This window comes from Dreissena polymorpha, chromosome 3 (genome assembly GCF_020536995.1).
Source record: "Dreissena polymorpha isolate Duluth1 chromosome 3, UMN_Dpol_1.0, whole genome shotgun sequence".
Lineage (NCBI taxonomy): Eukaryota > Metazoa > Mollusca > Bivalvia > Myida > Dreissenidae > Dreissena > Dreissena polymorpha.
The window spans coordinates 109,322,442-109,349,685 of NC_068357.1; the positions used below are offsets into that span (position 1 = coordinate 109,322,442).

General features: G+C 36.0%; 2 protein-coding genes across 5 annotated transcripts; both read right to left on the reverse strand.

The window, feature by feature from the left end:
• Positions 1-3,002, reverse strand: LOC127870976 (uncharacterized). 4 transcript variants are annotated; one of them, XR_008045023.1, is made up of 4 exons: positions 2,929-2,995; positions 1,979-2,165; positions 555-1,141; positions 375-393 (listed from the first exon to the last, which is right to left on the reverse strand). XR_008045023.1 is itself a non-coding variant. In XM_052413590.1 (3 exons), exons 1-3 carry the CDS (start codon positions 2,897-2,899, stop codon positions 972-974), a joined length of 360 nt encoding a protein of 119 aa, XP_052269550.1. In that variant the 5' UTR covers positions 2,900-3,002; the 3' UTR covers positions 1-971. The 4 variants fall into 4 exon arrangements, 3 of the variants coding, with proteins under 3 accessions (XP_052269550.1, XP_052269549.1, XP_052269548.1); XM_052413590.1 differs by having other exon boundaries at positions 1-1,141; positions 2,897-3,002; XM_052413589.1 differs by having other exon boundaries at positions 1-1,141; positions 2,879-2,996.
• LOC127872484 (uncharacterized) lies at positions 2,996-26,599 on the reverse strand. The gene is made up of 8 exons (XM_052415816.1): positions 26,310-26,599; positions 16,745-16,843; positions 12,751-12,829; positions 7,723-8,550; positions 6,866-6,951; positions 6,370-6,462; positions 5,071-5,249; positions 2,996-3,084 (listed from the first exon to the last, which is right to left on the reverse strand). Exons 4-8 carry the CDS (start codon positions 8,146-8,148, stop codon positions 2,996-2,998), a joined length of 873 nt encoding a protein of 290 aa, XP_052271776.1. The 5' UTR covers positions 8,149-8,550; positions 12,751-12,829; positions 16,745-16,843; positions 26,310-26,599.
• Positions 26,600-27,244: the final 645 nt, after the last annotated feature.

Consider the following 27,244-nt stretch of genomic DNA (forward strand, 5'->3'; position numbering starts at 1 on the left):
AAACAAAATGAGTTTGTTTGTATTGCTCATATACTACTCATTTTAAGCAGTATTCAATTTAAAGTATACACAAGTAAAATAGTTTCATGCTGCATTGACTTAGAATATTTTGCATGTTACCTTCACAAAAAATAGCAGACACCATGCTCAATGTTTAAAAGGCACTAGGTGACTCCCTGACCTAGTTTTTGCCCTGGCATGGCCCATGTTTGAACTTGGGCTACACATCATCTAGATACAACTTCTTACCAAGTGTGAAGAAGAGCGGATGAAAACTACTAGAATTAGAGAGTGGACACCATGCTGAATGTTAAACAAAAGATGTGTTTGTCAAAAACGCAATGCCCCCTATATCCCCGCTTTGAAGCCATTAATTTGACCTTTAAGGATGACCTTGACCTTTCACCACTCAAAATGTGAAGCTCCATGAGATACAAATGCATGTCAAATATCAAGTTGCTATCTTCAATATTCAAAAAGTTATGACCAAACTTTAATGAAGGTTAAAGTTTTAGGAAAGAAAAATACAATGATCTTTGACCTTGAAGAATGACCTTGACTTTTCACCACTAAAAATGTGCAGCTCCGTGAGATACACATGCATGCCAAATATGAAGTTGCTTTCTTCAATATTGCAAAAGTTATCAAACTTTAGGATAGCTAAAAATACAACACAGTTGACAGTCTCCATAACATATAGACATGTCATATAGCACCAAATGTTGATGAGTTAATTAAACGCTCACTGAAATACAACACAGGGTCCTCAACCATCGGCGTCAGATGCTTGAGAGTTACACATAGTGCACATGTGTTAACCCTTTCCTCCAACCCAAACTCTATGTCAATGAGCTTGTGGAAACCCACAGCTGGGATTTCTGATGATCCCGTCGTCCACATGAGGACATCATGTGGCTTCAGGGTAATCCCGTTGACAGTGGCCCAATCACCCTTCGTCGCCTGAATAAATCTTACAAACAGCTGGCCAGTTTCCTGGTCAGCCTCCCGGTTGATATCCTGACGGTACTTGAAGTTAAGCAGACCTCTTTCATCAGCAGCGGTGACTGGAGGCTTCCCACCGCTAAGAGACAGCACAGCTTCTCCTCCCTCACCAATGTCAGCACATTGTGAGTTCGTAGACCTGGAATGATAATATCAAATTGATTTAATGCTACTTACAGTCATTTTATAGAGCTGTCAATCACACAGTTACATGTTTAATAACACATAGTGTCTAGACATGTCAATCACACAGTTACATGTTTAATAACACATAGTGTCTAGACATTTGCAGTTGATTCATAAAAAGCATGGACTTTAAACCGACCCAGTAATGAATATTATGCAATTTTTAGTTGCGTAATGTTTAATCAAAATGTTTGATTAACAAGATGTGTTTGTGAAACACAATGTCCCCCTATATGATGTTTGACCTTGTAGGATGACCTTGACCTTGACCTTTCACCACTCAAAATGTGCAGCTCCATGAGATACACATGCATGCCGAATATCAAGTTGCTATCTTCAATATTGCAAAAGTATTCATAAAATGAGCGATTTTGGCCACATATATTTGACCTCTGACCTTGAAGGATGACCTTGACCTTTCACCACTCAAAATGTGCAGCTTCATGAGATACACATGCATGCCAAATATGAAGTTGCTATCTTCAATATAGCAAAAGTTATTGCAAAATGTTAAAGTTGGCGCAAACAGACCAACAGACAGACCAACAGACCGGGCAAAAACAATATGTCCCCCACTACTATAGTGGAGGACATAAAAATGTTTGATTAAAACATGAAAGCTTTTAGGTTTTTACCAGCACCAATTTCATTATTTATGTTTAATTGAAATTCACTTGTACAAATGTGTGTTTAATTTGAATTAAAATCAATCATCTATTGACTAGCCAGCTTACAAAAACATTACATTTAGAGGAGCTTTGTTACTCAATATAATACTTATATCCATTACCTTCAATGAACTGGTCCAGTTCATCTCTGCAATCCAGGACCATGTTGCTCACAAGGGCGGACTGCAGGAGGGGGATGTGGTCTTTTTTGAATGAGTTACACAGGAGCATGAAGCCTGCTGCCTCTCGCTGGTCGTAAATGCTGAAATACAGCTCTTGTAACTCTCTGTCTGATGAGGCATGTGTCATCTGAAATTATACGTCTTTATCTTATGATCTATTTTACAAAAATCTTGACTCAGATGGACTGCATTTAACTCATTTCAGCACAAACAAATAAATTTTCATCAAGAATTGACTACTTCAAATTGTTATCCTCTATTTATCAAATTATGTTCAGCTATATTTCTACTACTCATGCAAATAATATTTGCTATTTGGCTAGGGTGTGTGAGGTTAGTAAACTGTTTAACATTGCTCAGGGTTTTTCATTACATTTTATACATTTTTGTCACTGGTTGTAGTTCAGGATTTAAATTTCCAGTCCGAAAGTATTTGTTTTTGTCGGTACAACTGCTTGCTGAGTTCCCGCAAAAACAGATACTCGAGGCCTGGAAATTCTTGTCTGAGTCTACAACTAATGATATTTTTTCTTGCATAATTATTTAACAAGTAGTAAAATGAAATGATTTACAGCTGAAATGGAATATTTTAAATAGTTTTTATTATGGACACATATTCTTAGAAGCGTGGTATTATGACATCATTAAGAGAAAGTGACAAAACACCAAGACATTAATGTCGAAAACAATGTTGTGATGTAATTTTAATGTTTTAATTGCTTACGAGTCATCCTCCATCCCCCTGTGCCAGACAGGTTTTCCCAGCATGAATGTAGGCAGTGGAATTCTCAGTCAGATATGCAAGCATCATAGGTCTTTAACACATATTATAATATTTACCTTTACAAGTGTTGCTACCATCTCTGGATTGAGGTCATTTGGATTCACACCATTGGTTCTGATGTCGAGGATCTTCTTGACCACACAGTCAGCAAACACAGGCAGACCTGGACCATCTTAGAGAGTCACCAGCTGGCCAAGGTAGAAAAAGGTGTTTTTCTCAAGCTCCACATAGTTCTTCCTGAATGTGAGGCGCCCAGGAGAACCTGAAACACCAAAAACGAATAATAAATTTGAATACAAATAAGGGCATTTACTCATCATAGTTGTCTATAATTTCTGAAAATGTCCCCGTTCGTAGCACAAAATGCATCCAAGAAATAGAATTAATAACAGATGAGGGAGATAACAGATAACCTTTGATAGGGTCTGTTCATGTGTGGTTATGGAGAATGCATCGCCACTCACGCCCATAAGCACCGGTTTACAAGGTATTCTACATTAACAATAATGTGTACATTATTTAATCCAATATGACCAGAAAAAAAACTAAATCAACAGGCCAAGCAATATAATTTCATTAATAATGTGACACATACTTTAATTTGTAAACTGAATTTGAGTTCAGTATTTCTTGCATTACACTTTTATGGATTTTTATCCCCACGCTTTTTGAAAAAAAGGTGGGGATATTGTGGTTATCTCCGCCGTCCGTCCGTCTGTCTGTCTGTCCGTCCGTCCTGGCCACTATCTCCTCCTACACTAAAAGCACTAGAACCTTGAAACTTACACACATGGTAGCTATGAGCATATGTGCGACCCTGCACTATTTGGAATTTTGATCTGACCCCTGGGTCAAAAGTTATAGCGGTTGGGGTGGGGCCGCGTCATAAATTATCACTCATTTTTTTAGGTTATTTTACATTTACTTCATTATTTCTACACCGATTCACTTCAAATTGATACTGGACCTCTCTTATGACAATACGGTCAATCTCAACCATGCATGGCCCCATTCCCAACCCTGGGGCGCCCCGCCCACATAGGCCACACCCACCAAAAATTTCCATTTACTATAATTTTTTCATTTCTACACGGATTCACTTCAAATTGATACTGAACTTTTGTTATGACATTAGGGTCAATCTCAACTATGCATGGCCCCAATCCCAACCCTGGGGCGCCCGCCCACATAGGCCACACCCACCAAAAAATTCCATTTACTATAATTTTTTCATTTCTACACGGATTCACTTCAAATTGATACTGAACTTCTCTTATGACATTAGGGTCAATCTCAACTATGCATGGCCCCATAACCAACCCTGGGGCCCCGCCCACATAGACCACACCCACCCAAAATTGTCTTTACTATAATTTCTTCATTTCTACACCGATTCACTTCAAATTGATATTGAACTTCTCTTATGACAATACAGTCAATCTCAACTATGCATGGCCCCATTACCAACCCTGGGGCGCCCCGCCCACATAGACCACACCCACCCAAAATTGCCTTTTACTATAATTTCTTCATTTCTACACCGATTCACTTCAAATTGATACTGAACCTCTCTTATGACAATACGGTCAATCTCAACTATGCATGGCCCCATTACCAACCCTGGGGCCCCGCCCACATAGACCACACCCGCCCAAAATGGCCTTTTACTATAATTTCTTCATTTCTACACCGATTCACTTCAAATTGATACTGAACTTCTCTTATGACCATACGGTCAATCTCAACTATGCATGGCACAATTACCAACCCTGGGGCGCCCTGCCCACATATGTCACACCCACCCAAAATTGCCTTTTACTATAACTTCTTCATTTCTACACCAATTCACTTCTAATTGATGATGAACTTCTCTTATGACAATACGGTCAATCTCAGCTATGCATGGCCCCATTACCAACCCTGGGGCACACCTAGGTCAAACATTCGGCGTGGGGATACACGTCGGCCTCTGCAGCGCCATTTCTATTTAACTTTTGACTTTCAATGACAGCTTGATATTTTATGCATTATTTACATGCCAACAACAAAACTGTTCTATAGGATATATACAAAGAATACTACAATAACAAGGGCTGTTTGTAAAACATGCATGCCCCCCATATGGGCTATAAGTTGTAGTAGCAGCCATTGTGTGAATACGATTTTTGTCACTGTGACCTTGACCTTTGACCTAGTGTCCTGAAAATCAATAGGGGACGGAGACCACCAAGATCAACACCCGCCTCACCGATGAAGTTGATCTGGAGTTTGCTGCTGAGGTCATCTTGTGAGTACTGTATGGTGACTAGGGCGTCTTTCATGACATGGTTTCGTCTCACCTCCAGGAGCATAGGGTCTGTAATGGGACCGGTGATGCACGTACTGGCTAGTTGTTGGAGCAGCTCTCTGGCAGTATCTGTTACACGGCTGCAGAAACATGCTTTTTACTTAAATCATATTCAAAATATCAAATAACTTTACATTTTGATCAAAATAGCAATTTCTATTTTTACAAGGTCTGGTAAATTTCAAAATACAACAAATCAGATATTTAATCAATTGACCATTTATAAAACTACCCCCATCTGTTTATTAACGCTGCTATCAAATAATTGTTTCGCTATCGGCTATGATCGATACTGTAAATGGGCAAAAATAGAAGGATTAACAGTGACATGGTTCCACAGATGTGTTGTAGACAGGGGATATGTAAAACTACTTTACACACATAACAAGTAGCGGTCTTCTTATCAACAGACCGTGTAAAGTATTTCCAAACTTCTGAACCGGCTGGTGGCATTTCAGACTTAAATTATAACCCTTATCACAAAATAATTGTTCTGAAGTTTTCTAACAAAAATTTATATCATTTGAGAAATTTGAGTAATTTACATATGTCTGTTATCATAGAGACTAAATTATTATTCCCTGGTCAATTGAAACCCTCACACATTTTAATTGCTGTTCATACTGTGATAACAAAAACTTAATTATTATTCACCAGTCAATTAAAGCCGTTAATTGGCACCCAATTGACAAACAACAGTTCGGGGCCTTTCTTAGTGTGTGTATATTGCATTGTGCAATCAATGCTGATACGGGCTGTGTTATCAGTTTGACACAAAGAACTTCACAGCAAACACGTTAATCCCAAATTTTTTAGGGTGCCAATTAGTAAGCAGCTCGCAGGTCATTACATATTAGGGCAATAACGTTTGACCTAATTGCGAATATGCTCATATCAATTCTGTTATTAGAATACTGACCATTCAATCGAATATGAAATAATTTTGCCATCCCTAGTTTAAATTCTGGCTTGGTCTGTCCATTTGCGTAGTAGCTCATACATGAATAAAATTAATCTGCTTTCTTTTGAAATAGTGTTTATTCTATAACAAGGATATGAAAAGAAAGCAGAAGAAGCCCCATAGAAAAATCATGAATTTTAAAACAATGTCTTTAATCAAAACACGTCATTTCAAACATAAAGATTATTTAAGATATAATGCATAATATATCATGCACATCAAAAATCATATGCTCTTACAGAATGGCTTGTGCTGTTTGAACAGCAGCGATGAACTCATTCAGAACGGCTGATGACTGGTTGGCTGTCAGGTCATCAGGCTGGTCCATGTCTCTGTGAGGGAAAGGTCAATTTTTTAATACTTAAAGTATTACATGAAAGCTTGTTTTCATAATTCTTGACATAAAATCAAAGAGTAAGATCACATGCCATCTGACCACTGTTGGTTATTAAACAATAACCTAATAACCAATGTGTAACTAACAGTAACTGTTAAGTGCACTGTCAGGAGGCTGGTAACTGCTCATCAAGATATTAATTATTTATGTTACAGTGTGGCAATACCACATGACTTTTGCTTCTTTCTTTGCTTCAAGTCAAATATAAAAAAAATATTTTACTTTTTCATAAACGTCTATAGAACATACATTCTTTAAGAGAAATTGTAGCTTAAGAAAAAAGGATCTTTATAAGCAAATGAGCCATTTTTCAAAACACTTTAGTACAGATCACTTACCTGGCTATGTCAAAGACAGTCTGTTGACGTCGAAAGAGAACCTTGGGTGTCCCAGCTGGTTCATATAGGGAATCACTCTGTGCATTCTGTAAAAGAAATATGTTTGTTAAGAAATAGTCTATACTTAGGGTGTTATGGCCTTATAGTGAGGACCAGTCTGCCCATACTTATAGGGGACCAATCCAAAACACTCAGGTCTGCTATATGTTTGTGGCTGACTGGGAGGTCACTTAAAGGCCATTAGGTCTGAAGTGGTGTATCCTATTTCTAATATTATACCCCATATTATTTTTGTGCAACTTATTTGTAAATTTACAGATTTTGTATGGAGATATCAATTTTTGTTAACACGTGCAGTGCCATCAACGATACGCTTTACTTAAACAGTGCTTGGTACTATGCTGATTTATGGCCCCCTGTTATTCATATGATTGTGCAAAGAAGGAACATATTGATGTTGTGTAAGCCATATTGTTGTTGTTGTTATACACAATCATGCCTATTTTACACTAAATGCAAGAGATTATCAAAGCAGCATTCACAGATAATGAAGGCATTGAATCGCTTATCTAAAACAACTATCCAACAGGATCAACGGAAGATATGAGCAAAATGCAAGCAGACTTTTATGATCTGACCTAGTGACTTATATGATTGGAACTAGTGACCTAATTTATTTATTTTTTAATCAAATATGACCCATTTACAAAATCAGCCTAGAATTCATTGATAAACGACCAATTTTCATTAAAATCAGGAAGTAAATGTGACCTCTTGTGTAATATTAATTATTATTACGCCAGATTTTAGCTTGGCATACATTATATGGATCAGTTTGTACTTCAAACCAAACCAACCTGAATTTCTGGAACGTCAATCTGTAAATCATAGTCAATCTCAATAGCTGGTTTAGTAAGGATGGCTGGCGTTGACAGGATGGCTGGCGTTGACATGATGGCTGGCATTGACGGGATGGCTTGCAAAGTCGTGTCGGCTGGTGTTGACGGAATGTCTGGCATAGTCGTGACAGCTGGCATTGATGGGTTAGCGTAGTCATGATGGCTGGCGTTGATGGGATGGCTGGCGTATTCCTGACTGCTGGTGTTGACAGGATGGCTGGTGTAAGCGTGACGGTTGGCATTGAGGCGGATGATGTAGGAGCAGTTATCTGGGAACCAATATGGTAGTCTGGTAGGACCCAGAGTCTTACAAAGCCACACAATTTGGTATCTGCTTTCAGCTCTTGAAGAGACTTTTCCCTTGGAATCAACTCCAACTTGCATCGTGCCTGACCCACCATCAACTCAAAAGGTATAGTGTGGAGAATAGGATACAACTCAATGATCTTGTTTCTCAGGTCAGACTGTGTCCCAGTAGACCGAAGGGAGAAGGTGGTGTCTGGTTGCCTACCCAGACCTTTGGTTAACAACTCTGTGTGATTCACTGTTGCTGTTGATGTGTAGAGCGGGTGGTCGAGCGCACAGGCCTTGAACCTTACAATGGTGGATCTTCGTCTGTCACCTGTGGGTTGTCGGAGGATCGGGGCTCTCCTTGGTCGCGCGGGTGTCACAGATCTTTGAGGTCTCGCTAGGGTAGGAAGCACAGATATCAGCTCTTGTCCATGCTGAACCAAGGTCTGACGGCTGAAGTCAGACACCTGACTCATGGCGCTACTCAGGTGTCTTCTGAACAGATCGGCTGAAATATAAATTACAAGAAATTATAGGGGGTTATGAAGGGAATATAATGTGGGGTGTGGTTATTTATTAGACGATCATTCAAAAATAAAAAAAGGATAAATTTATTTTTTGGGGGGTAGGGGGGGGGGTTGAAACGGGGGTATAATGTGGGGGTGTGGTCATTTAATAGATGATCTATCAAAAATAAAAGAAAAACAAGAGCACCGCCTTGCGGGTGCAGACCGCTCATCTATTTCTTTTTAAAGGTGAAGGGACTCTCATTTTCAATCACAATGGAGGGAGGAGTGGAGTGAAGAGGGGTGTATAGTGTGGGGTTGTGGACATTTATTACATTATCTTCCAAAAAAGCGAAAAAAAAAAAAAAAAAATCGCGGGGGGGGGGGGGGGGGCGATGGGGGGGGGGGGGGGGTTTGCGATAGTTGGACGGTATTTCAAACATAACCGTTTAAAAAAAAAAATGGGGGGGGGGGGGATAGTGTGAGGGTGTGGTGGTAATTTGTGAGATGATCTTAAAAAAAAAAAAAAAAAAAAAATCAAAAAAAAAATTGGGGGGGGGGGTGGGGGGGTGGGGGGGGGGGGTATAGTGTGAGGGTGTGGTGGTCATTTGTGAGATGATCTTAAAAAAAAAAAAAAAAAAAAAAAAAATAGGGGGGGGGGAGGGAGGAGGGGGGGGAGGAGGGAGGGGGGGGGGGAGGGCAAGGGGGATGGTTTGGGTGGAGTCTATTGTGGTATGTCAGGTAAGAGAAGTTTCATCAAAGTATCAATCAAATCTAATCATAAATAAAGAAGTTATGGCAATTTTAGCAAAATTTAATAATTTGACCTTGAGAGTCAAGGTCATTCAAAGGTCAAAGTAAAATTCAAGTTGCCAGGTACAGTAACCTCATGATAGCATGTAAGTATTTGAAGTTTGAAAGCAATAGCCTTGATACTTAAGAAGTAAAGTGGATCGAAACACAAAATTTAACCATATATTAAAAGTTACTAAGTCAAAAAAGGGCCATAATTCCGTAACAATGACAACCAGAGTTATGCAACTTGTCCTTTTACTGTACCCTTATGATAGTTTGTGAGTGTTCCAAGTATGAAAGCAATATCTATGATTCTTTAGGGGTAAAGTGGACCAAAACATAAATCTTAACCAAATTTTCAATTTTCTAAGTATAAAGGGCCCATAATTCCGTCCAAATGCCAGTCAGAGTTACATAACTTTGCCTGCACGGTCCCCTTATGATAGTTCATAAATCTTGCAATTATAAAAGCAATAGCTTTGATACTGTAGGAATAAAGTGGACCTAAACACAAAACTTAATCAAATTTTCAATTTTCTAAGTATAAAAAGGGCACATAATTCTGTCAAAATGCCAGTCAGAGTTACATTACTTTGCCTGCACAGTCCCCTTATGATAGTTAGTAAGTGCTGCAAGTATGAAAGCAATAGCTTTGATGCTTAAGGAATAAAATGGACCTAAACACAAAACTTAACCAAAATTGTCAATTTTCTAAGTATAAAAAGGGCACATAATTCTGTCAAAATGCATGCCAGAGTTATCTAACTTTGCCTGCCCAGTCCCCTCATGATAGTAAGTAAGTGTACCAAGTTTGAATGCAATAGCATTGATACTTACTGAGAAAAGTGGAACTAAACGCAAAACTTAACCAAAATTTTCAATTTTTTAAGTATAAAAAGGGCACATAATTCTGTCAAAATGCACGCCAGAGTTATCTAACTTTGCCTGCCCAGTCCCCTCATGATAGTAAGTAAGTGTACCAAGTTTGAATGCAATAGCATTGATACTTTCTGAGAAAAGTGGACCTAAACGCAAAACTTAACTGGACGCCGACGCCAACGCCAACGCCGACGCCGACGCCGACGCCAAGGTGATGACAATAGCTCATAATTTTTTTTCAAAAAATAGATGAGCTAAAAAAATTGGGAGGGGGGAGGTGGGAGGAGGGGGGGGGGGGGGGGGGGGCAGGGACTCTGGGTTGGGGCTTGGGGTATTGTTTGAGTGGGATCAATTGTGGTATTCAGGTAAGTGTGGTAAACAAGTATGCAAAATATAAAAGCAATATGTCAAAAGACATAGGTAATATTTGGGTAAGTACGCAAACTTTAACATAGATTTATCAATAATATGCATATTCTAAGTAAAAAGGGGCAATAATTATGTCAAAATGCTTGAAACAGTTGTCAGTCTTGTTTACAGGTTGGGGTCATGTTGGTTAATAAGTATGCAAAATATTAAAGCAAAATGTCAATGGACATTCACATTTTTGGGGTAGTACGCAAACTTTAACATTTGCACGCTAACGCTGACGCCGGGGTGAGTAGGATAGCTCCACTATATTTATTTCTTATATAATAGTCGAGCTAAAAATGTCCATAGTATCACTTTACATAAATACAACTTACATACCCTATTTTATTCAATTTTACTGAAAGTATGTTTTTTTATCTAATTTTGGGGAAAGTGCCTGGCCTTTTTTGAGGGAAAAACAATCGTGCGAAACGCGGGATTTTGGGGAAACTAATTGCGCGGACCGGAGTTATGGGAAAATAAGGAAAGTCAATTTAACATGTTTTTCTGTTTTTAAAAAGAAATCAAGGCAACATATCATTTCATTATGCAATATTTTTCTATTTTCTACACTGGATCAGGTCAACTTATATATTTTAAGGTTAAAAAAAATATATAAAAATTGGGAGGGGAAAATGAAATCTATTGGGAAATTTACCAGCTGAGGGGAAAAAAATAAGAGGGGAAAGGGCCGATTTTCGGCGGGTCACAAAGAAGGGAAAAAAAACCTGGAAAGTGACAATTTTCCAAACAGTGTCTTTGATAAATCAGCAATATTGAAAAAAAACCTAATATAATTATGTCTTAGATATTACAAATCTGCCAAACAAATTCCAAGTATGAAGACATGCTCAGAAAATGTATGCTCCTACATCAACAGACTTTTTTCTAGGATTTGAGAAAATGACCTGGTGACCAAGTTTTTTGACAGAACATGACCCACTTTAAAATTTGACCTACATTTCACTGATATAAACATTCTGACTAACTTTCATATAATCAGGAAAAACGTTGACAAAAATGTTCAACACAATATATTAAGCAGTATTGAAGATATAAGGAGTACTTGAAAAAGTTGCGCTACACCTGAGTGTAACGCCAACAGCACACAAGTACATGACCCTTCGTATTCTCCAACTAGATAAGCTAAAAATATTAACCTATTTAGTGTTTACAAAGTATTTGTACAATTTAACTTATATACCTAGTTTTACAAAAAGTGTGCCTTGCAGAAAGCTTACATCAAAATGCTGACACATGCACAGACAACATACAATGCACTTAATAGCCAACCTTGTTTCAGTTTCAACAAGACTGCATTTGTTTTGGCATTATTTTAGTGAGGGATAAACAATTCGACCAAAGATCATGATGATTGAAGCAAAAATACAGCCACTATAATGTTCACAACATTTGTCTATTATTTGACATATTGACCTAGTTTTTGACCCAATGTTCGAACTTCACTTAAAAATCTTTTTTTTTTTACCCAATATCAGAGATGTCATGGAGATTGAAGCAAAACTGTGGCCATGAGGGTCTTTACAAGGTTTTCCAATTATTTGACCAAATGACCCAAATTCAAAGTTGACCTTCAGATCACCCATATAAACATGTTGGCCAAAGATCATGTTGATTTAAATATGGCAACTAGAGTGTTAACAAGGTTTATCTATTATTTGATCTAGCGACCATGTTTTTAACCCAACATGACCAAGATTCTAACTTGACCGTAAGATCATCAAAATAAACATTGTGACCAAATATCCTGAAGATTGAAACAATGGTCACAGAAGTATATATTTACAATGTTTTTTTTTTATTTTTAGCTCTGGTTGCCATCTTGGTCATCAGAATGGATTTGTTTTGACAATTTTGGTAGAGGGCCACAGAAGGAAATTCCTGTCAAGTTTGGTTTACATTAGCTTAGTGGTTTTTGAAAAGAATTTTTAAAATGTGGGACGGACAAACAAACAGACGGACAAACAGACAAACACTATATGCCACCGCATCGCAGATGCTGCGGCGGAATATAAAGCCAGGTTAGTTAATAATCTATTTTTGTACTCAAGTCTAAAGAATTCAAATTATTTGGATTACTTACCGGCTGCTGTATCTGTTAGGACACCCCGGACTTGCTCTGTGGCGTTGTCTGTAACAGTCTGTGTAGTCTCCGACATGATCTGTAAAATACCCAGTATAATGTTAAAATATTATTTTTTCCAAATTTGAAAAATCACTTTTTTCAAACACAATAATTATTAAAAGCATATGACACCAATACAACTTCTTATGCCCATATATTTGGTGAGTTTTTGTTGTATTTCATGATAATTATTATTTGCATGAGCCAGAGGTTAATACCACCACGCCAGGTCAATAAATATGCACAATATCTATTTGTAAGCAGTCGATATTCTCATAATTTGGTAAAAAAAATAATAATAATTATGTTCAATGTTAGTTATCTCTAAAACTGCCAAATCATGATTGTAGATCTATATTTTTTAAAGTGAGATTACATATTTTGAAAACATAAAATTGAAGATTACAATAAGATGTTATATAAAAGTTCTTCTGAGGATTTTCTTTTAAATTTAGTATCTAGACATAAAATTGATTATGAATGTGCACTAAAATCTTAAAATTTTCATTTTCAAATAAATACCCAGAATTATCATAAAGGTTCGTTCATATGAAATGTCTATTCAAAAACCTATAAAGCATTAACCAACAGGTACACTCCCAACATGTTCATTGATTGTAACGCTTCTGATTATCTAAAATTGTACAAAATATGAAATTAATAAATTGTAATCATGATTTCATTTTATTTTTGGTGTCAGTTTAGTTGATAAACAAGGTAGCAAGACCCTTCGACCCCTTGACACTTTGACCCCTACCCATTTTAGAAGACCCTTCGACCCATTGACACTTCTACCCCTATTTTCAATATTTTTGTTGACGACACATAGAATCCTGTTTATTTTAATCAAGACACTTGGACCCCTGAATCCAAACACTATATAAGCAATTAATTTTTAATTTTGGGCTGTGATTATTATTTTTTAAATTCAGCAATACATGAACTTAGAAAGTCCATGAGAAATTAGATATTTATTAACACTAAAATTTGCAATGTATAGTTATATTAATTACTTTGTGCTACTAAGTGGAACCCTAATAAGATAAGCAGCGAGAGACAAACAAACGCCTTTTTAGACATCTTTATTTCTTTGATACCAGATTTACCAGATTTCATGTTTACTGTTTACTTATAGATTCTTTTTAGAAATTGTTTTTGGTTTGGTAATTTTCTCAATTAATGATCAAAATGTTAATAACTGATATATTTCATATCTATTCTCTCTCATTTGAAAAAGTATTTTCATATGATCAAGTATAACACTCATGACTGTGTAACATAATGCATATCCTTTATTCATCACACAAATCAATTCCAATAAGAATAATTATGTTACATATATAAAAAAAAGCATGTGTCAAAGTGTCTAAAAAAACACAACAGGGGTCAAAGTGTCTCAAAAATAGGGGTCTATGTGTTTCTGACATTCCAAAAACAATAATAAAATAAAATGCAACAGATGTTTATGTTAATTAGTTTTATTATCAGATATAAATCATACTCTTTTGCCAACCGTTGTGTAAATATACGGACAGTGAAAAAGGCATTTAGTGTACGATTTATGGAAAGGCAAAAAGGTCACTTATCTCCAAATGAACTTATTTAATATTTTAAGAAATCATAAAGCCATGACTATTAAATAAAACAACTCATTTTCAAGGGATAAATAAACATTTGCTCACATATCAACAATTATTCATAGAAATGAAGTAATTACATTTTTATTTAATTTAAAGACATTATATTATAACGATAAAACACAGGGGTTGTGAAATCTAGCTGCAGTCACTTTGAAAATAAAGTAGATTAACAAAAAATACATTTATAAGCTACCTAGCATATAATATCTTAAAGTACATTAACATCCATTAAATGAAATGTAAAAAGTAAACTTTTAATAACTGTATCCGAATTAAAATTTGATAAAGTTTAAAACATGGACTGTCACTTAAAGCGTATTTAGCACCAATTTTGGCAAATGGACCCACTATTTCTAGTACCTGTAATCATTTTATGTAAAAAAGAATGACAGAACCATCCTGTTAGTGTTGAATATATATGAATCTAGCCTGAAAGAGTCTATTTAACTTATTTTTAAAAGAAACCATCAGCACATATATGACTGGAAAGTATATCTATTATTATTACTATAAAATTCTTTCCCAACAATCATACAATATATATGTATGATATGACTACAGTATGTAAATTAATTCATAGCTACGATCACTATAATTGGTCTCATATCAATTCTACAAATCATGAAAGAAAATATATTCTTTTATACCTAAAGCTAAAATATGACATTTCTGCAGTGAAATAACAGCAGTGAAAAGAACAAAATGTGCAGCTCCATCAGATACACATGCATGTCAAATATAAAATTGCTAGCTTCAATATTGCAGAAGTTACATTACATGAGCAATTTTGACCCATATATTTGACCTAGAAGGATGACCTTCACCTTTTACCACTCAAAATGTGCAGCTCCATGAGATACACATGCATGCCAAATATCAAGTTGTTATCTTCAACATTGCAAAAGTATTCATAAAATGAGCGATTTTGGCCACATATATTTGACCTCTGACCTTGAAGCATGACCTTGACCTTGACCTTTCTCCACTCAAAATGTGCAGCTCCATGAGATACACATGCATGCCAAATATCAAGTTGCTATCTTCAACATTGCAAAAGTATTCATAAAATGAGCGATTTTGGCCACATATATTTGACCTCTGACCTTGAAGTATGACCTTGACCTTTCTCCACTCAAAATGTGCAGCTCCATGAGATACACATGCATGCCAAATATGAAGTTGCTATATTCAATATAGCAAAAGTTATTGCAAAATGTTAAAGTTGGCGCAAACCAACCAACAGACCAACAGACCGACCAACCAACCAACCAACCAACCAACCAACCAACCAACCAACCAACCAACCAACCAACCAACCAACAGACAGGGCAAAAACAATATGTCCCCCACTTCTATAGTGGGGGACATAAAAACAGCAATTTTAACAAGGATGTTATACAAGGTACAAAGTTTGCTATGATGTAGAAATAGCAATATAAAGAAATTGTTAATGCAATTTGCTATATAAAATAGCAGTTTCACACAAAAATAAGGAAATTTGCTATACAAAATAGCAATTTTAACAAGATTTAATGTATTACAAGGTACAAAAATTGCTATGATGGAAAAATAGCAATATTAATAAAATCTACAATTATACCAAGGAATGGTATTACCCTGAATAGGGCTAAATAAGGGTTTTGCAAGGTATAAGGCCCTGCACCGTGCACTCCAGTCCAACATGGCTCTTCGAGTTTGAAGGGGAAGGGTGGGGTGTCAAAGGTGAAGAGAGGGGGTGCAATGCAGCCAACAATCCCAGGTTACTGGACAGCTTCGTCCTTTCTTATAATAAGAACTGCCATAAAATATAGTTATATTAAGACACTGAGAAATGTAGATGGTGGACTAACGTCAACCTCCAGAGTGTTAACAGGCCTTTTCTATGATTTGACATGGTGACCTAGTTTTTTGACAGAATATGACCCACTTTCAAACTCTACCTTCATTTCATTGAGATAAACATTCTGACAAATTTTCATGATGATCAGGGAACAACCTTGCCCACATTTCATCAACTAAAGTAACACTAATTTTCACAGTCTCTTTTGGTCTTAAATCCACCAATTGCTGACATGAAGGAACGTCTTGGTAATCAACAGCAGGACCCGATGCTGTCAGGCTGCATACCAGCGACCAACAATTATCATAGCAATAAAAGTTAGGTTTAGCAAATTTGCCTACACTAACTACGATGATGTAATAAAACAAAAATTATGTTACTATGCTGAAACTTTGATGAGGCCTTAAGTATGCAAATAATTTCAGCTTGCCAGCAGCATTTATAAAGAGCTAACTAACACCATCACACTTACCCCATAATAAAATTGTCAAACTGTAATGGTAATCCATTTGTTCTGTTGGTTACACAGCAAGCATTTGAAGGCACCTCTTTTCGATCAACTCATCATATCCTGTAATTTAAAAAGGTTATGTATTGCTTGAAAGCTATTGATCCACAGACTGAAAAAACTTACTGCTAGAAAACTGAGTTATCATATGTACATGCAACTAAAGTATTTACAAAAATAAAATTGGTCAAGGTCTGTTAGTCAAATTTAATATTTTTCAGACAATATTTAACTGAAAATGTAATGACTGGTTGCTTTATTCAACAAGACTGCATTAGTTAAATGCAAAGTCACAGCAATGAGTGTTTTGGCATTGAAATGTGAGTGTTAACAAAACTTTTCTATCATTTGACTTAGTGATCTAGTTTTTGACCCCATATAACCCAGAATCAAACTTGACCTTGAGATCATCGAGATGAACATTTTGATACATGGATGAATTCCATTCAGAAATGTGGAATGATAACCACATATCGCCTTTCCCTAAATAATAAGACCCCCCTCCCCCCTATACCAAAAAGAGGAGGCCGAATGAGTCTCCCGTTAAAATACAAAACCTAGCTCGTAACATATTGCTCGGACCCCTTCTGCAATATTTGATTTGCCCTCTACAATACAATATTTAATCAGAATCTCTTTCCACAATTTCATCTGCACCATCTTTATAATTATCTAGACTTTTGTTTCAAAACTTGGCATTTTGATTCCGCTGTGTATGAGGATAATGACCCCTGTTGGATATCTTATATAACCGCTTTTGACTGTCAGACTCCTTATTTGGTGCCAAGTTCTAGAACACTACTTTTATCACATGGTATACATATAAAATTACATATGTGTTCAATTCCAAAAGGTCATGCCCCTTACCCGAATGCCGGACAAAAAACCTTCTGGACAAAAACCATCCCATCAGTTGTATAGGGGTCGGACAAAAACCCTCCCAAGAAAAAATTTCACACAGCTAAATACACACCACACAATGGGTACCGGTAAATCTTTTAGGATTAATGAATGCACACTGTTTGAAACAATTACATTTGTCTGTGTTTAATTGACTTTGCGGGAGGGCTTTTGTCCGCCCCGTTTTTTCATGGGAGGGTTTTTGTCCTTCCCAGTTTTTTCATGGGAGGGGTTTTGTCCGCCCCCCTATGAAAATAAAGGGAGAGTTTTTGTCCGTGAGGGGTTTTGACTGTATTCTTCCTTACCCATCTGGATCTATGTGACAGCTATATAAAACTGCTAAATGATGCATGAATGCATGAAAATGTTACTTTTTAATTTAAAAACAAGAAACTGCAAAAATTGAGTCCACATATTTTATGAAGTTATGCCAACTTTTCGATCGTCACAAAAAATGTACACTTCACCAATGAAATATTAAAATGTACACTTCACCAAGGAAATATTTGCATATTTGATTTAAACTATATCACTATTCTATTCACTAATAATATTTTAATTTAAATTACATCGTCGAAGTGTAATTTTTTTGGTACACATCATAAGGTTGACACCCGTAAATTCATCAATTATGTGGTCTTAATTTGTTGCAGTTTCTTATGTTTCAATAAAAAAGTAAGATTTTAATGCATTCATCAGTCTTCAAATTTTGCTTTGAAAAGATACATGCCAGTTGGGCCAGTTACTTAAAGAATTTTCACATGCTCAACATATTTTTTATAAGCACAAACTTGTTGTGCCCCTGGATTAAATGATCCGGGGTATATTGCTTTTGGCCGGCCGGCCGGCCTGTCTGTCTGTCTGTCTGTCTGTCTGTCTGTCTGTGGAAAAATGTAACCTTGGGTTGCAATATTGAAAATAGCAACTTGATATTCGGCGTGCATGTGTATCTCATGGACCGGCACATTTCCAGTGGTGAAAGATCTATGTCATCCGTCAAGGTAAAAGACAAAAATTCTCAGGAAAACTGTAACATTGGTTAAACTTTTGCAATACCTTTTGCAATATTGAAGATAGCAACTTATTAGCAAATCAAATTCTTGGAAGTTCTTTACCAGGCTTAGCCCCATCAACATACCTTAGAAACTGCATAGCCTTTATGACATTTGTTGACATTAACGAAAACGGAAGCGTATTACTTGAATGAAATAATTGATTCAAACAGCATCAACTCGATTAATTTCTAGAGAAAACATTAATTATAACCGAATGTGACTGAAAGGCATCAGTGAAAAATAATGATGACGTGCGCAAGAAGATGCATGTTGGTAAATAGAATTTCATTGTTTCACAACTTCCAGCAAGTTCGTTCACAAAATTGATAAATAATTATGTTAAAAGAAAGAAAAACTTACATTTTTTTCAATAACTATCAATTGGCTTCAGTAATTTACGTGCCTAGCGGATGACAAAAGTGTGTCCGGCAGTAATTTTACTTGCTACAGGTGATCGGGCGTGTGCTAATTTAGCAGACTGATTCATGCATCTTGTATACATCATTAAGCAGCTAAATATGGCTGTACAGTTATATATTACTGTGAATTAAATCTAGCTGTTACTGATACTTGTGAAAACCACTATATGCACACCTTTTTTGTTCTGATAATGTATTGTTGTGATAGCCTTTGCAAACAAGAGCACCGCCTTGCGGGTGCAGACCGCTCATCTATTTTCTTTTTAAAGGTGAAGGGACTCTCATTTTCAATCACAAAGGAGGGAGGAGTGGAGTGAAGAGGGGTGTATAGTGTGGGGTTGTGGACATTTATTACATTATCTTCCAAAAAAGCGAAAAAAAAAAAAAAAAAAAAAAAAAAATCCGGGGGGGGGGGGGGGGGGGGGGGTTGGGGGGGGGCGATGGGGGGGGGGGTTTGGGTGCGATGGTTGGACGGTATTTCAAACATAACCATTTTTAAAAAAAAATGGGGGGGGTATAGTGTGAGGGTGTGGTGGTAATTTGTGAGATGATCTTAAAAAAAAAAAAAAAAAAAAAAAAAAAAAATTAGGGGGGGGGGTGGGGTGTGGGGGGGGGTATAGTGTGAGGGTGTGGTGGTCATTTGTGAGATGATCTTAAAAAAAAAAAAAAAAAAAAAAAAAAAAAATAGGGGGGGGGAGGGGGGGAGGGGGGGAGGGGGGGAGGGGACGGCACGGGGGATGGTTTGGGTGGAGTCTATTGTGGTATGTCAGGTAAGAGTAGTTTCATCAAAGTATCAATCAAATCTAATCATAAATAAAGAAGTTATGGCAATTTTAGCAAAATTTAATAATTTGACCTTGAGAGTCAAGGTCATTCAAAGGTCAAAGTAAAATTAAAGTTGCCAGGTACAGTAACCTCATGATAGCATGTAAGTATTTGAAGTTTGAAAGCAATAGCCTTGATACTTAAGAAGTAAAGTGGATCGAAACACAAAATTTAACCATATATTAAAAGTTACTAAGTCAAAAAAGGGCCATAATTCCGTAACAATGACAACCAGAGTTATGCAACTTGTCCTTTTACTGTACCCTTATGATAGTTTGTGAGTGTTCCAAGTATGAAAGCAATATCTATGATACTTTAGGGGTAAAGTGGACCAAAACATAAATCTTAACCAAATTTTCAATTTTCTAAGTATAAAGGGCCCATAATTCCGTTCAAATGCCAGTCAGAGTTACATAACTTTGCCTGCACGGTCCCCTTATGATAGTTCATAAATCTTGCAAGTATGAAAGCAATAGCTTTGATACTGTAGGAATAAAGTGGACCTAAACACAAAACTTAATCAAATTTTCAATTTTCTAAGTATAAAAAGGGCACATAATTCTGTCAAAATGCCAGTCAGAGTTACATTACTTTGCCTGCACAGTCCCCTTATGATAGTTAGTAAGTGTTGCAAGTATGAAAGCAATAGCTTTAATGCTTAAGGAATAAAATGGACCTAAACACAAAACTTAACCAAAATTGTCAATTTTCTAAGTATAAAAAGGGCACATAATTCTGTCAAAATGCATGCCAGAGTTATCTAAATTTGCCTGCCCAGTCCCCTCATGATAGTAAGTAAGTGTACCAAGTTTGAATGCAATAGCATTGATACTTACTGAGAAAAGTGGAACTAAACGCAAAACTTAACCAAAATTTTCAATTTTTTAAGTATAAAAAGGGCACATAATTCTGTCAAAATGCACGCCAGAGTTATCTAACTTTGCCTGCCCAGTCCCCTCATGATAGTAAGTAAGTGTACCAAGTTTGAATGCAATAGCATTGATACTTTCTGAGAAAAGTGGACCTAAACGCAAAACTTAACCGGACGCCGACGCCAACGCCAACGCCAACGCCAACGCCAACGCCAACGCCGACGCCGAGGTGATGACAATAGCTCATAATTTTTTTTCAAAAAATAGATGAGCTAAAAATAATAAAACTATTATATAATAATTACAAAGTATGCATCATTATGCAACGTTCGTCATGATACCTAAAAATTTCCAATCCAATCCAATCCAATCCAATCCAATCCAATCCAATCCAATCCAATCCAATCCAATCCAATAGAAGTTTTCCACAAAAAGAAAATTCTTTTTTTCATTTTAGATTTCAAAATTTTGTTCATTTGCCCCACAGCCATATCAGTTCAACCTTATTAAAAAATAATCTGATGGTAATAATAATAATAATAATATTATCAATTCAAAGCATTTTTTGAAACAGCAACACTAATTTCCCAATTATAGTTAAAACGCAGCGAATTTTCGCAATTCAATTCAACCTGGCCTCATTCCCAAAATGGTGAAAACAATCAACTTGTTGAATTGATATCCCTCGCCAAATCAAAATTGTGACAGACGGACTGACGGACAAGGCCAATTCTATATCCCTCCGCCTTTAGCGTGGAGGGAGTGGGGGGAAGGGGTATTAGTCTAAATGTACAATAAATTAAGAATGGTTGGTGAACATATGAGCCCAACATGTGTGTATCATTAGTATTTGTGAAAATTAAAAACTTAAAACTACATTTTATGCCTATATTTTTTGATAAATGGAATGCATTTATGTACAAACAAGTTTCATTGAATTGCACGAAAGTAATTTTACAATATGCTTTTGGACACAAAGGTTTTCTTGACGGATGGACAACACCAAAACAATCTCGTCCAGATAAAAGGGGATGGACAACGCCAAAACAATATCCTCCTCCAGATAAAATTATAAGAGAAGGAAGGACAAGTCAGCGACTATATGCTTTCCCTTGTTGGAGCACACAATCTAGCTCTAACCTGTAATTTCTATTAGGGGTTTAGCGTACGACCTTATATGAAGCATTTGTGTAACCTTGACCCTTGCTGTGAATCATATCATCTTACATGAAGTATATTGTGTGACGTCGACCTTACCCCTAGACATAAACCTTGACCTTAACCCTAGACATGATTCTTACATATGACACATAGCACGGAAGAAGATGGAGAAGAATTATGGAAGGTTATTACAGAATCCACTGATGCATATTAAAATAATGGCTAAATAATAAAATATTTATACAAATATGCGACCTTTGATGTGTGACCTTGACTTTGTTCAAAAACACATAGGCCTTGCACTGCCTGATAATTGTGAACAATTACATCATGACATTTTGACAATCAATTTTAGTATGGTAGAATCCTTACCAAATAAGGCATTTGTAATCAAAATGTGTGATTTTGACCTTTGTGTGTGACTTTGACCAAGACCATAGCAACCTGGATGTTATATGTGAAATTCAGCTAGATAATGGAGAACAATTGTGGACAGTTATTACAGAATCTCTTGATGCATAGTAAGTGATGATTAAATAAAGAATAATTCATCAAATTTGTGACATAAGATCTCAATGTGTGACCTTGACCTTAGCCCCTAGGATTATGTTCGGTGAATGTGAAGCACCCTTAGAATATTGAGAACAACTATGGCAAGTTTCATGGCTCTGGCTCATGTGTTAATGGAGATAATGTTCTAAGCTTATATTAGAAAGCATTTTTTTCCAAGATACAAAGGGCCATAACTCCGTTATTAACTGAAGGTGTAAAATGCCATTTGGCGTTCATCGTCCTCGTCTGAAGAGACCGAAAATGAGCAAAGCATTTTCGATCGAAGCTATTGTATTGTACGCATTTAATTTGACGAATTTGCGTTAAAGTCAAATTAGTTGCGTTTTCAATACGCATGATATTGTATTTCTTTGCGTTTTCAAACACTTTAATAGGGTGAAAGACGCAGATACGCTGCTTATCTGGGGCACTGTATATATATATATATATATATATATATATATATATATATATATATATATATATATATATATATATATATATATATATATATATATATATATAAGCCTTGCTGGAAAATAGTGCCTTAATGCATGTGTGTCAAGTGACATCTTGATTAGTCAGTCCAGACAGTCTAATAAAGGTGGAAATGTATGTTTTTATTGAATTTTTGCAATTTAATTATGTTACTTATTAAAATTAATTAATTTTTCCAAATGCATTTAGCCTCATTTTCACATGGCACACCTTTTATGTTTTTTATTGTCTTTCATTATGTGTTCAATAACATGTCACAATTACAATTTTTATTAGGACATAGCATTCAAAAATAGGTTATAATACAATAAGATTTGACAGAAGTGGATTTTGTATGGTTAATTTAAGAAAACCAAGTTTTCACATTTGGTTAAAATAATTAAACAAGAGGAATAAAGCCATATTAAACGTACATTATAAAAGATACTACCCAAAAACAACATCAATTGATGTCATAAATTGAAATAAATTTAGAAACACGAAATGATGCAATAAAACCATTAGTTTTAAAGGGATCTTTTCACGCTTTGGTAAATTGACAAAATTGAAAAAAGTTGTTTCAGATTCGTAAGATTTCGTTTTAGTTATGATATTTGTGAGGAAACAGTAATACTGAACATTAACCATGCTCTAATATAGCCATTATATGCATCTTTTGACGATTTTAAAACCTAAAAATTATAAAACGATTGAATAATTTGGAGAGTTCTGTTTTTGTCGTTAAATTTTGTGAAACTACAAAGATTGCTTATATAAGGTATAAAATACGTCAAAAATGTGTACTCGGCGGAATAGCTCAGTAGGCTAAAGCGTTTTTACTTCAGGACTCTGGCAGGACTCCAGGGGTCACTGGTTCGAAACCTGCTCCGGGCAATGTTCTTTTCCTTTTTTTAATTTTTTTCTTGATTTTTTACTGGAGCTTTTTTGATCCAATGTTTACATTAATCAATATAAAGCATTTAATGAATAAGTTTAAAAAATGCCAAAATCTGTGAAAAGGCCCCTTTAATTTATTTGGCTCAAATTTTCAATCAAGCTTGATTAACATGTATGCTAATATTCCGAAAAATGTCAATATTACACATTACCCGGATTGTACATGATCTTAATGGGTTTCAGATTTGAAATGATCAAAAAGGGGTCCCGTTTATAGGAAAACTGAATTTCTAATTTGATATTTATCTTTGTTGAGCTTATGTAAGTCACGGTATTCACACAGGTTGCAAATATATGCTGTGCGCTTGTGTGAAAATTGGTTGGGTTGGTTGGTATTTAGGCATTTATATAATACGTATAGTATGGCAAAATTTTAATGTCACCCTTAGCTGTTGATTTATTTGGCTAGGTTTTGCTACACATATTTTAGGTAATGTTAAAATGTAAATACGTAAATGATATAAATAATAAACAAAGTATGTTTTTAAATATGAAACCAAACTTTCCAGGCGAATATGGAATCGAACTCAAACACGACGCGTCTTTGGACTGAGTGTGGCCGACAGTTCCAGTCAAGGAGTGGCTTTATGCGTCATGTTACACAAAGGACAAGCCCCATACCGGTGTTGCGGGGCGGTGTTCTGGGGAGATGTTTTTTTACAAGGAGATATCACGGAGAGGCGTTACGCATGTTTTTAGTGTGGGAAAATGTTTAAGACACGCCAATAGGTAGCATAAAACGTAGCTGTTGTGCACAATTCGCATCCATGAAACTGTATCTGCGACAAGTGTTGCTCAAAGTACACGTCGAAACAATGCTTCCAGGATGACACGGCTAGTGAGTTCGAGGGTCATGCAGCGCCAGCCAATGCGGTATTTGATAAAGCATCTACACACATCTAAATAGGCAAAAACTATAACAATAAAGCACTAAACATGTGTGCCGATACTGTCGCTACTATAAACATGCATCTGTCTTAATTTATGCTGACTGCTTTTTAATTAAGAAGCTCTTATATATTGTTTAATGTTATTGACAATTTAGAGTATTGTTGATCTCTTATATATTGATTTATGTGTTTTAAAGCTGTGATTTAAAGTTAATCTATTAGGTGATTTGAAACTGTGATTTACTGTTATATGATAAAATTGACATCCAACAATATTCAAACATTGTTTGAGGTCGAGTCGAATGTTTTTAAAACTTCTCAGTATTTAATGGATATTTTTTTATGATAATTGTTTAATGTATCTGAAATACAACCCGTGATATAGCTTGTTGTTTTAAATATTTGATAATATGTTGTGAATGAAGTAACGAATTAAATTAAAAAAACAATCACTTTTTCATTAATATATAACTTACTATATATTGTATATACATGTATATATTAACGATTTAAGCAAGTTCCAAAAAGTGTAATGTAATATTCTGATGACCTTTAATTTTAGATTTAGTATTCTTATTTATTGCCATTATTTTCTTCATTTGACACGCGGTCTTCTGTAACACATAGAATCAGTTCTCCAGCAAGCAATAAATAGAGGGGCGCCGCGCCCCTCTAAAATTTGACCCATTAAAAAGCGCCCCTCTATTTTCCCATTAAATGCCCTTTTGGCGAGTTACCTTCTATCATAAGTTTCCAAAATCCGGTCGCTCAACTGTTGTAAATTGCACAATGTCACAGTGGGGTACACATTATCTGTTATGCATAAATAGCCAGTATCGATATTTTTTTGTCGCTGTTGACACCTATGATAGACACCTGTGTGTATCTCGAGAGTTATTGCCGCAGGGAAATAACGTTGCCATGGATGGCACGCGCTGTAAGCCGGTCGTATTATTTGTTAATTGCACTTTGTGTAAACTAGACACCGTGAAGGCGCGAAAACCTGATTGAACTGAATTAATTTACGGGTGCAAAGAATATATTCGACTTCCCGATATAACATGTCGCTGTAAGAATATTTTTCTTGAATTGTGTTTCGTAAACATATAACATAAACCTGAAAATGAATGCAAAATAATTTAGTGTAAGCTCCGCCCATAACGTTTATTGATTAATTGCACCAGAGGTGATGTTTCTGTATCAAAATAAAATAATGTCCCCACACTGATCCTACCTTTTTCTAACCGTTAAAACGCGCGGTTGCACTTTACTGAAAAAATACTTTTGCACTTTACTGAAAAAATACTTATTTGTTTCAAAAAATCATGATACCTATAGAAAGCTCTCATGAATGAGCGGGCTCTCCACTTCATCCCATTCAAAATGGTGACATATTAAAAAAATATCCATAAAAATCTTACCTTTGTCGCGCTTTTGTTGACATTTTAGTCCCCACACAGATCTTAAAAAATCACGTGGTATAGGCACCGTGTTATTGTAACCGTTCGTAAAAAATATTTAAAAAATGCCGTTGAATAAAAGTGTCTTCGCAAAAGAGAATGGAATGAACAAAGATTTATTTATTTATATTGTAAAAAACTATTCTTACTGTAGTCATAACATCATTCGTATGTGCAATCATTTTCTGTGAATTATTATATTATAGATACATGGTTAATACGAAAGAAACAAACCGTAATCAGGGACCTACACAAACACATCTTAATTGACACGTAATTGGCACTTAATTGGCCGAAACTATAATTTTAAGTTTAACTGTGCGAAGTCATGTGGCCCATGTATTAAGGTGTGAAGCTCCTTGTGATGCAAATTCTCGCATGCCAATTTGAAATGTCACAGACAGCAGTCGCCACAACACTTCCACAACACTTCTAAAAAACATATACATTTTGTTGCTTTTTAGACAAGAGTTATACCAAATCGAATAGTCCATAAACGCTGTCTAGAAAATTATTACAATATTGAATTTTCAAACTCTACGGCTTGTCAACAATCAAATTGTCAAGAATTGACGACACAATCGTCAAACATTAGAAAGAATATTTGAAGAAAAGAAATTGTCAAAACATAGAAAGAATTTAATAAATTGTCATTCACGTACAACATGCCTTCGTCAAAGCGGAAAGCAGAGGAAATGGAGCGGGAAAAGCAGTAAATCGCCAAGACCAACCAAAAGATTACAAATCTATTCAAGACCTCGGGGGCGGCTTAAACCTCATCACCGCCAACAGCGACAACATCGGAGGCGATATCGTCTTCATCGGTGGCAGCGGCAACATCGGGGGCGGCTAAAACCTCATCACCGGCGACAGCGGCAACATCGGAGGCGATATGG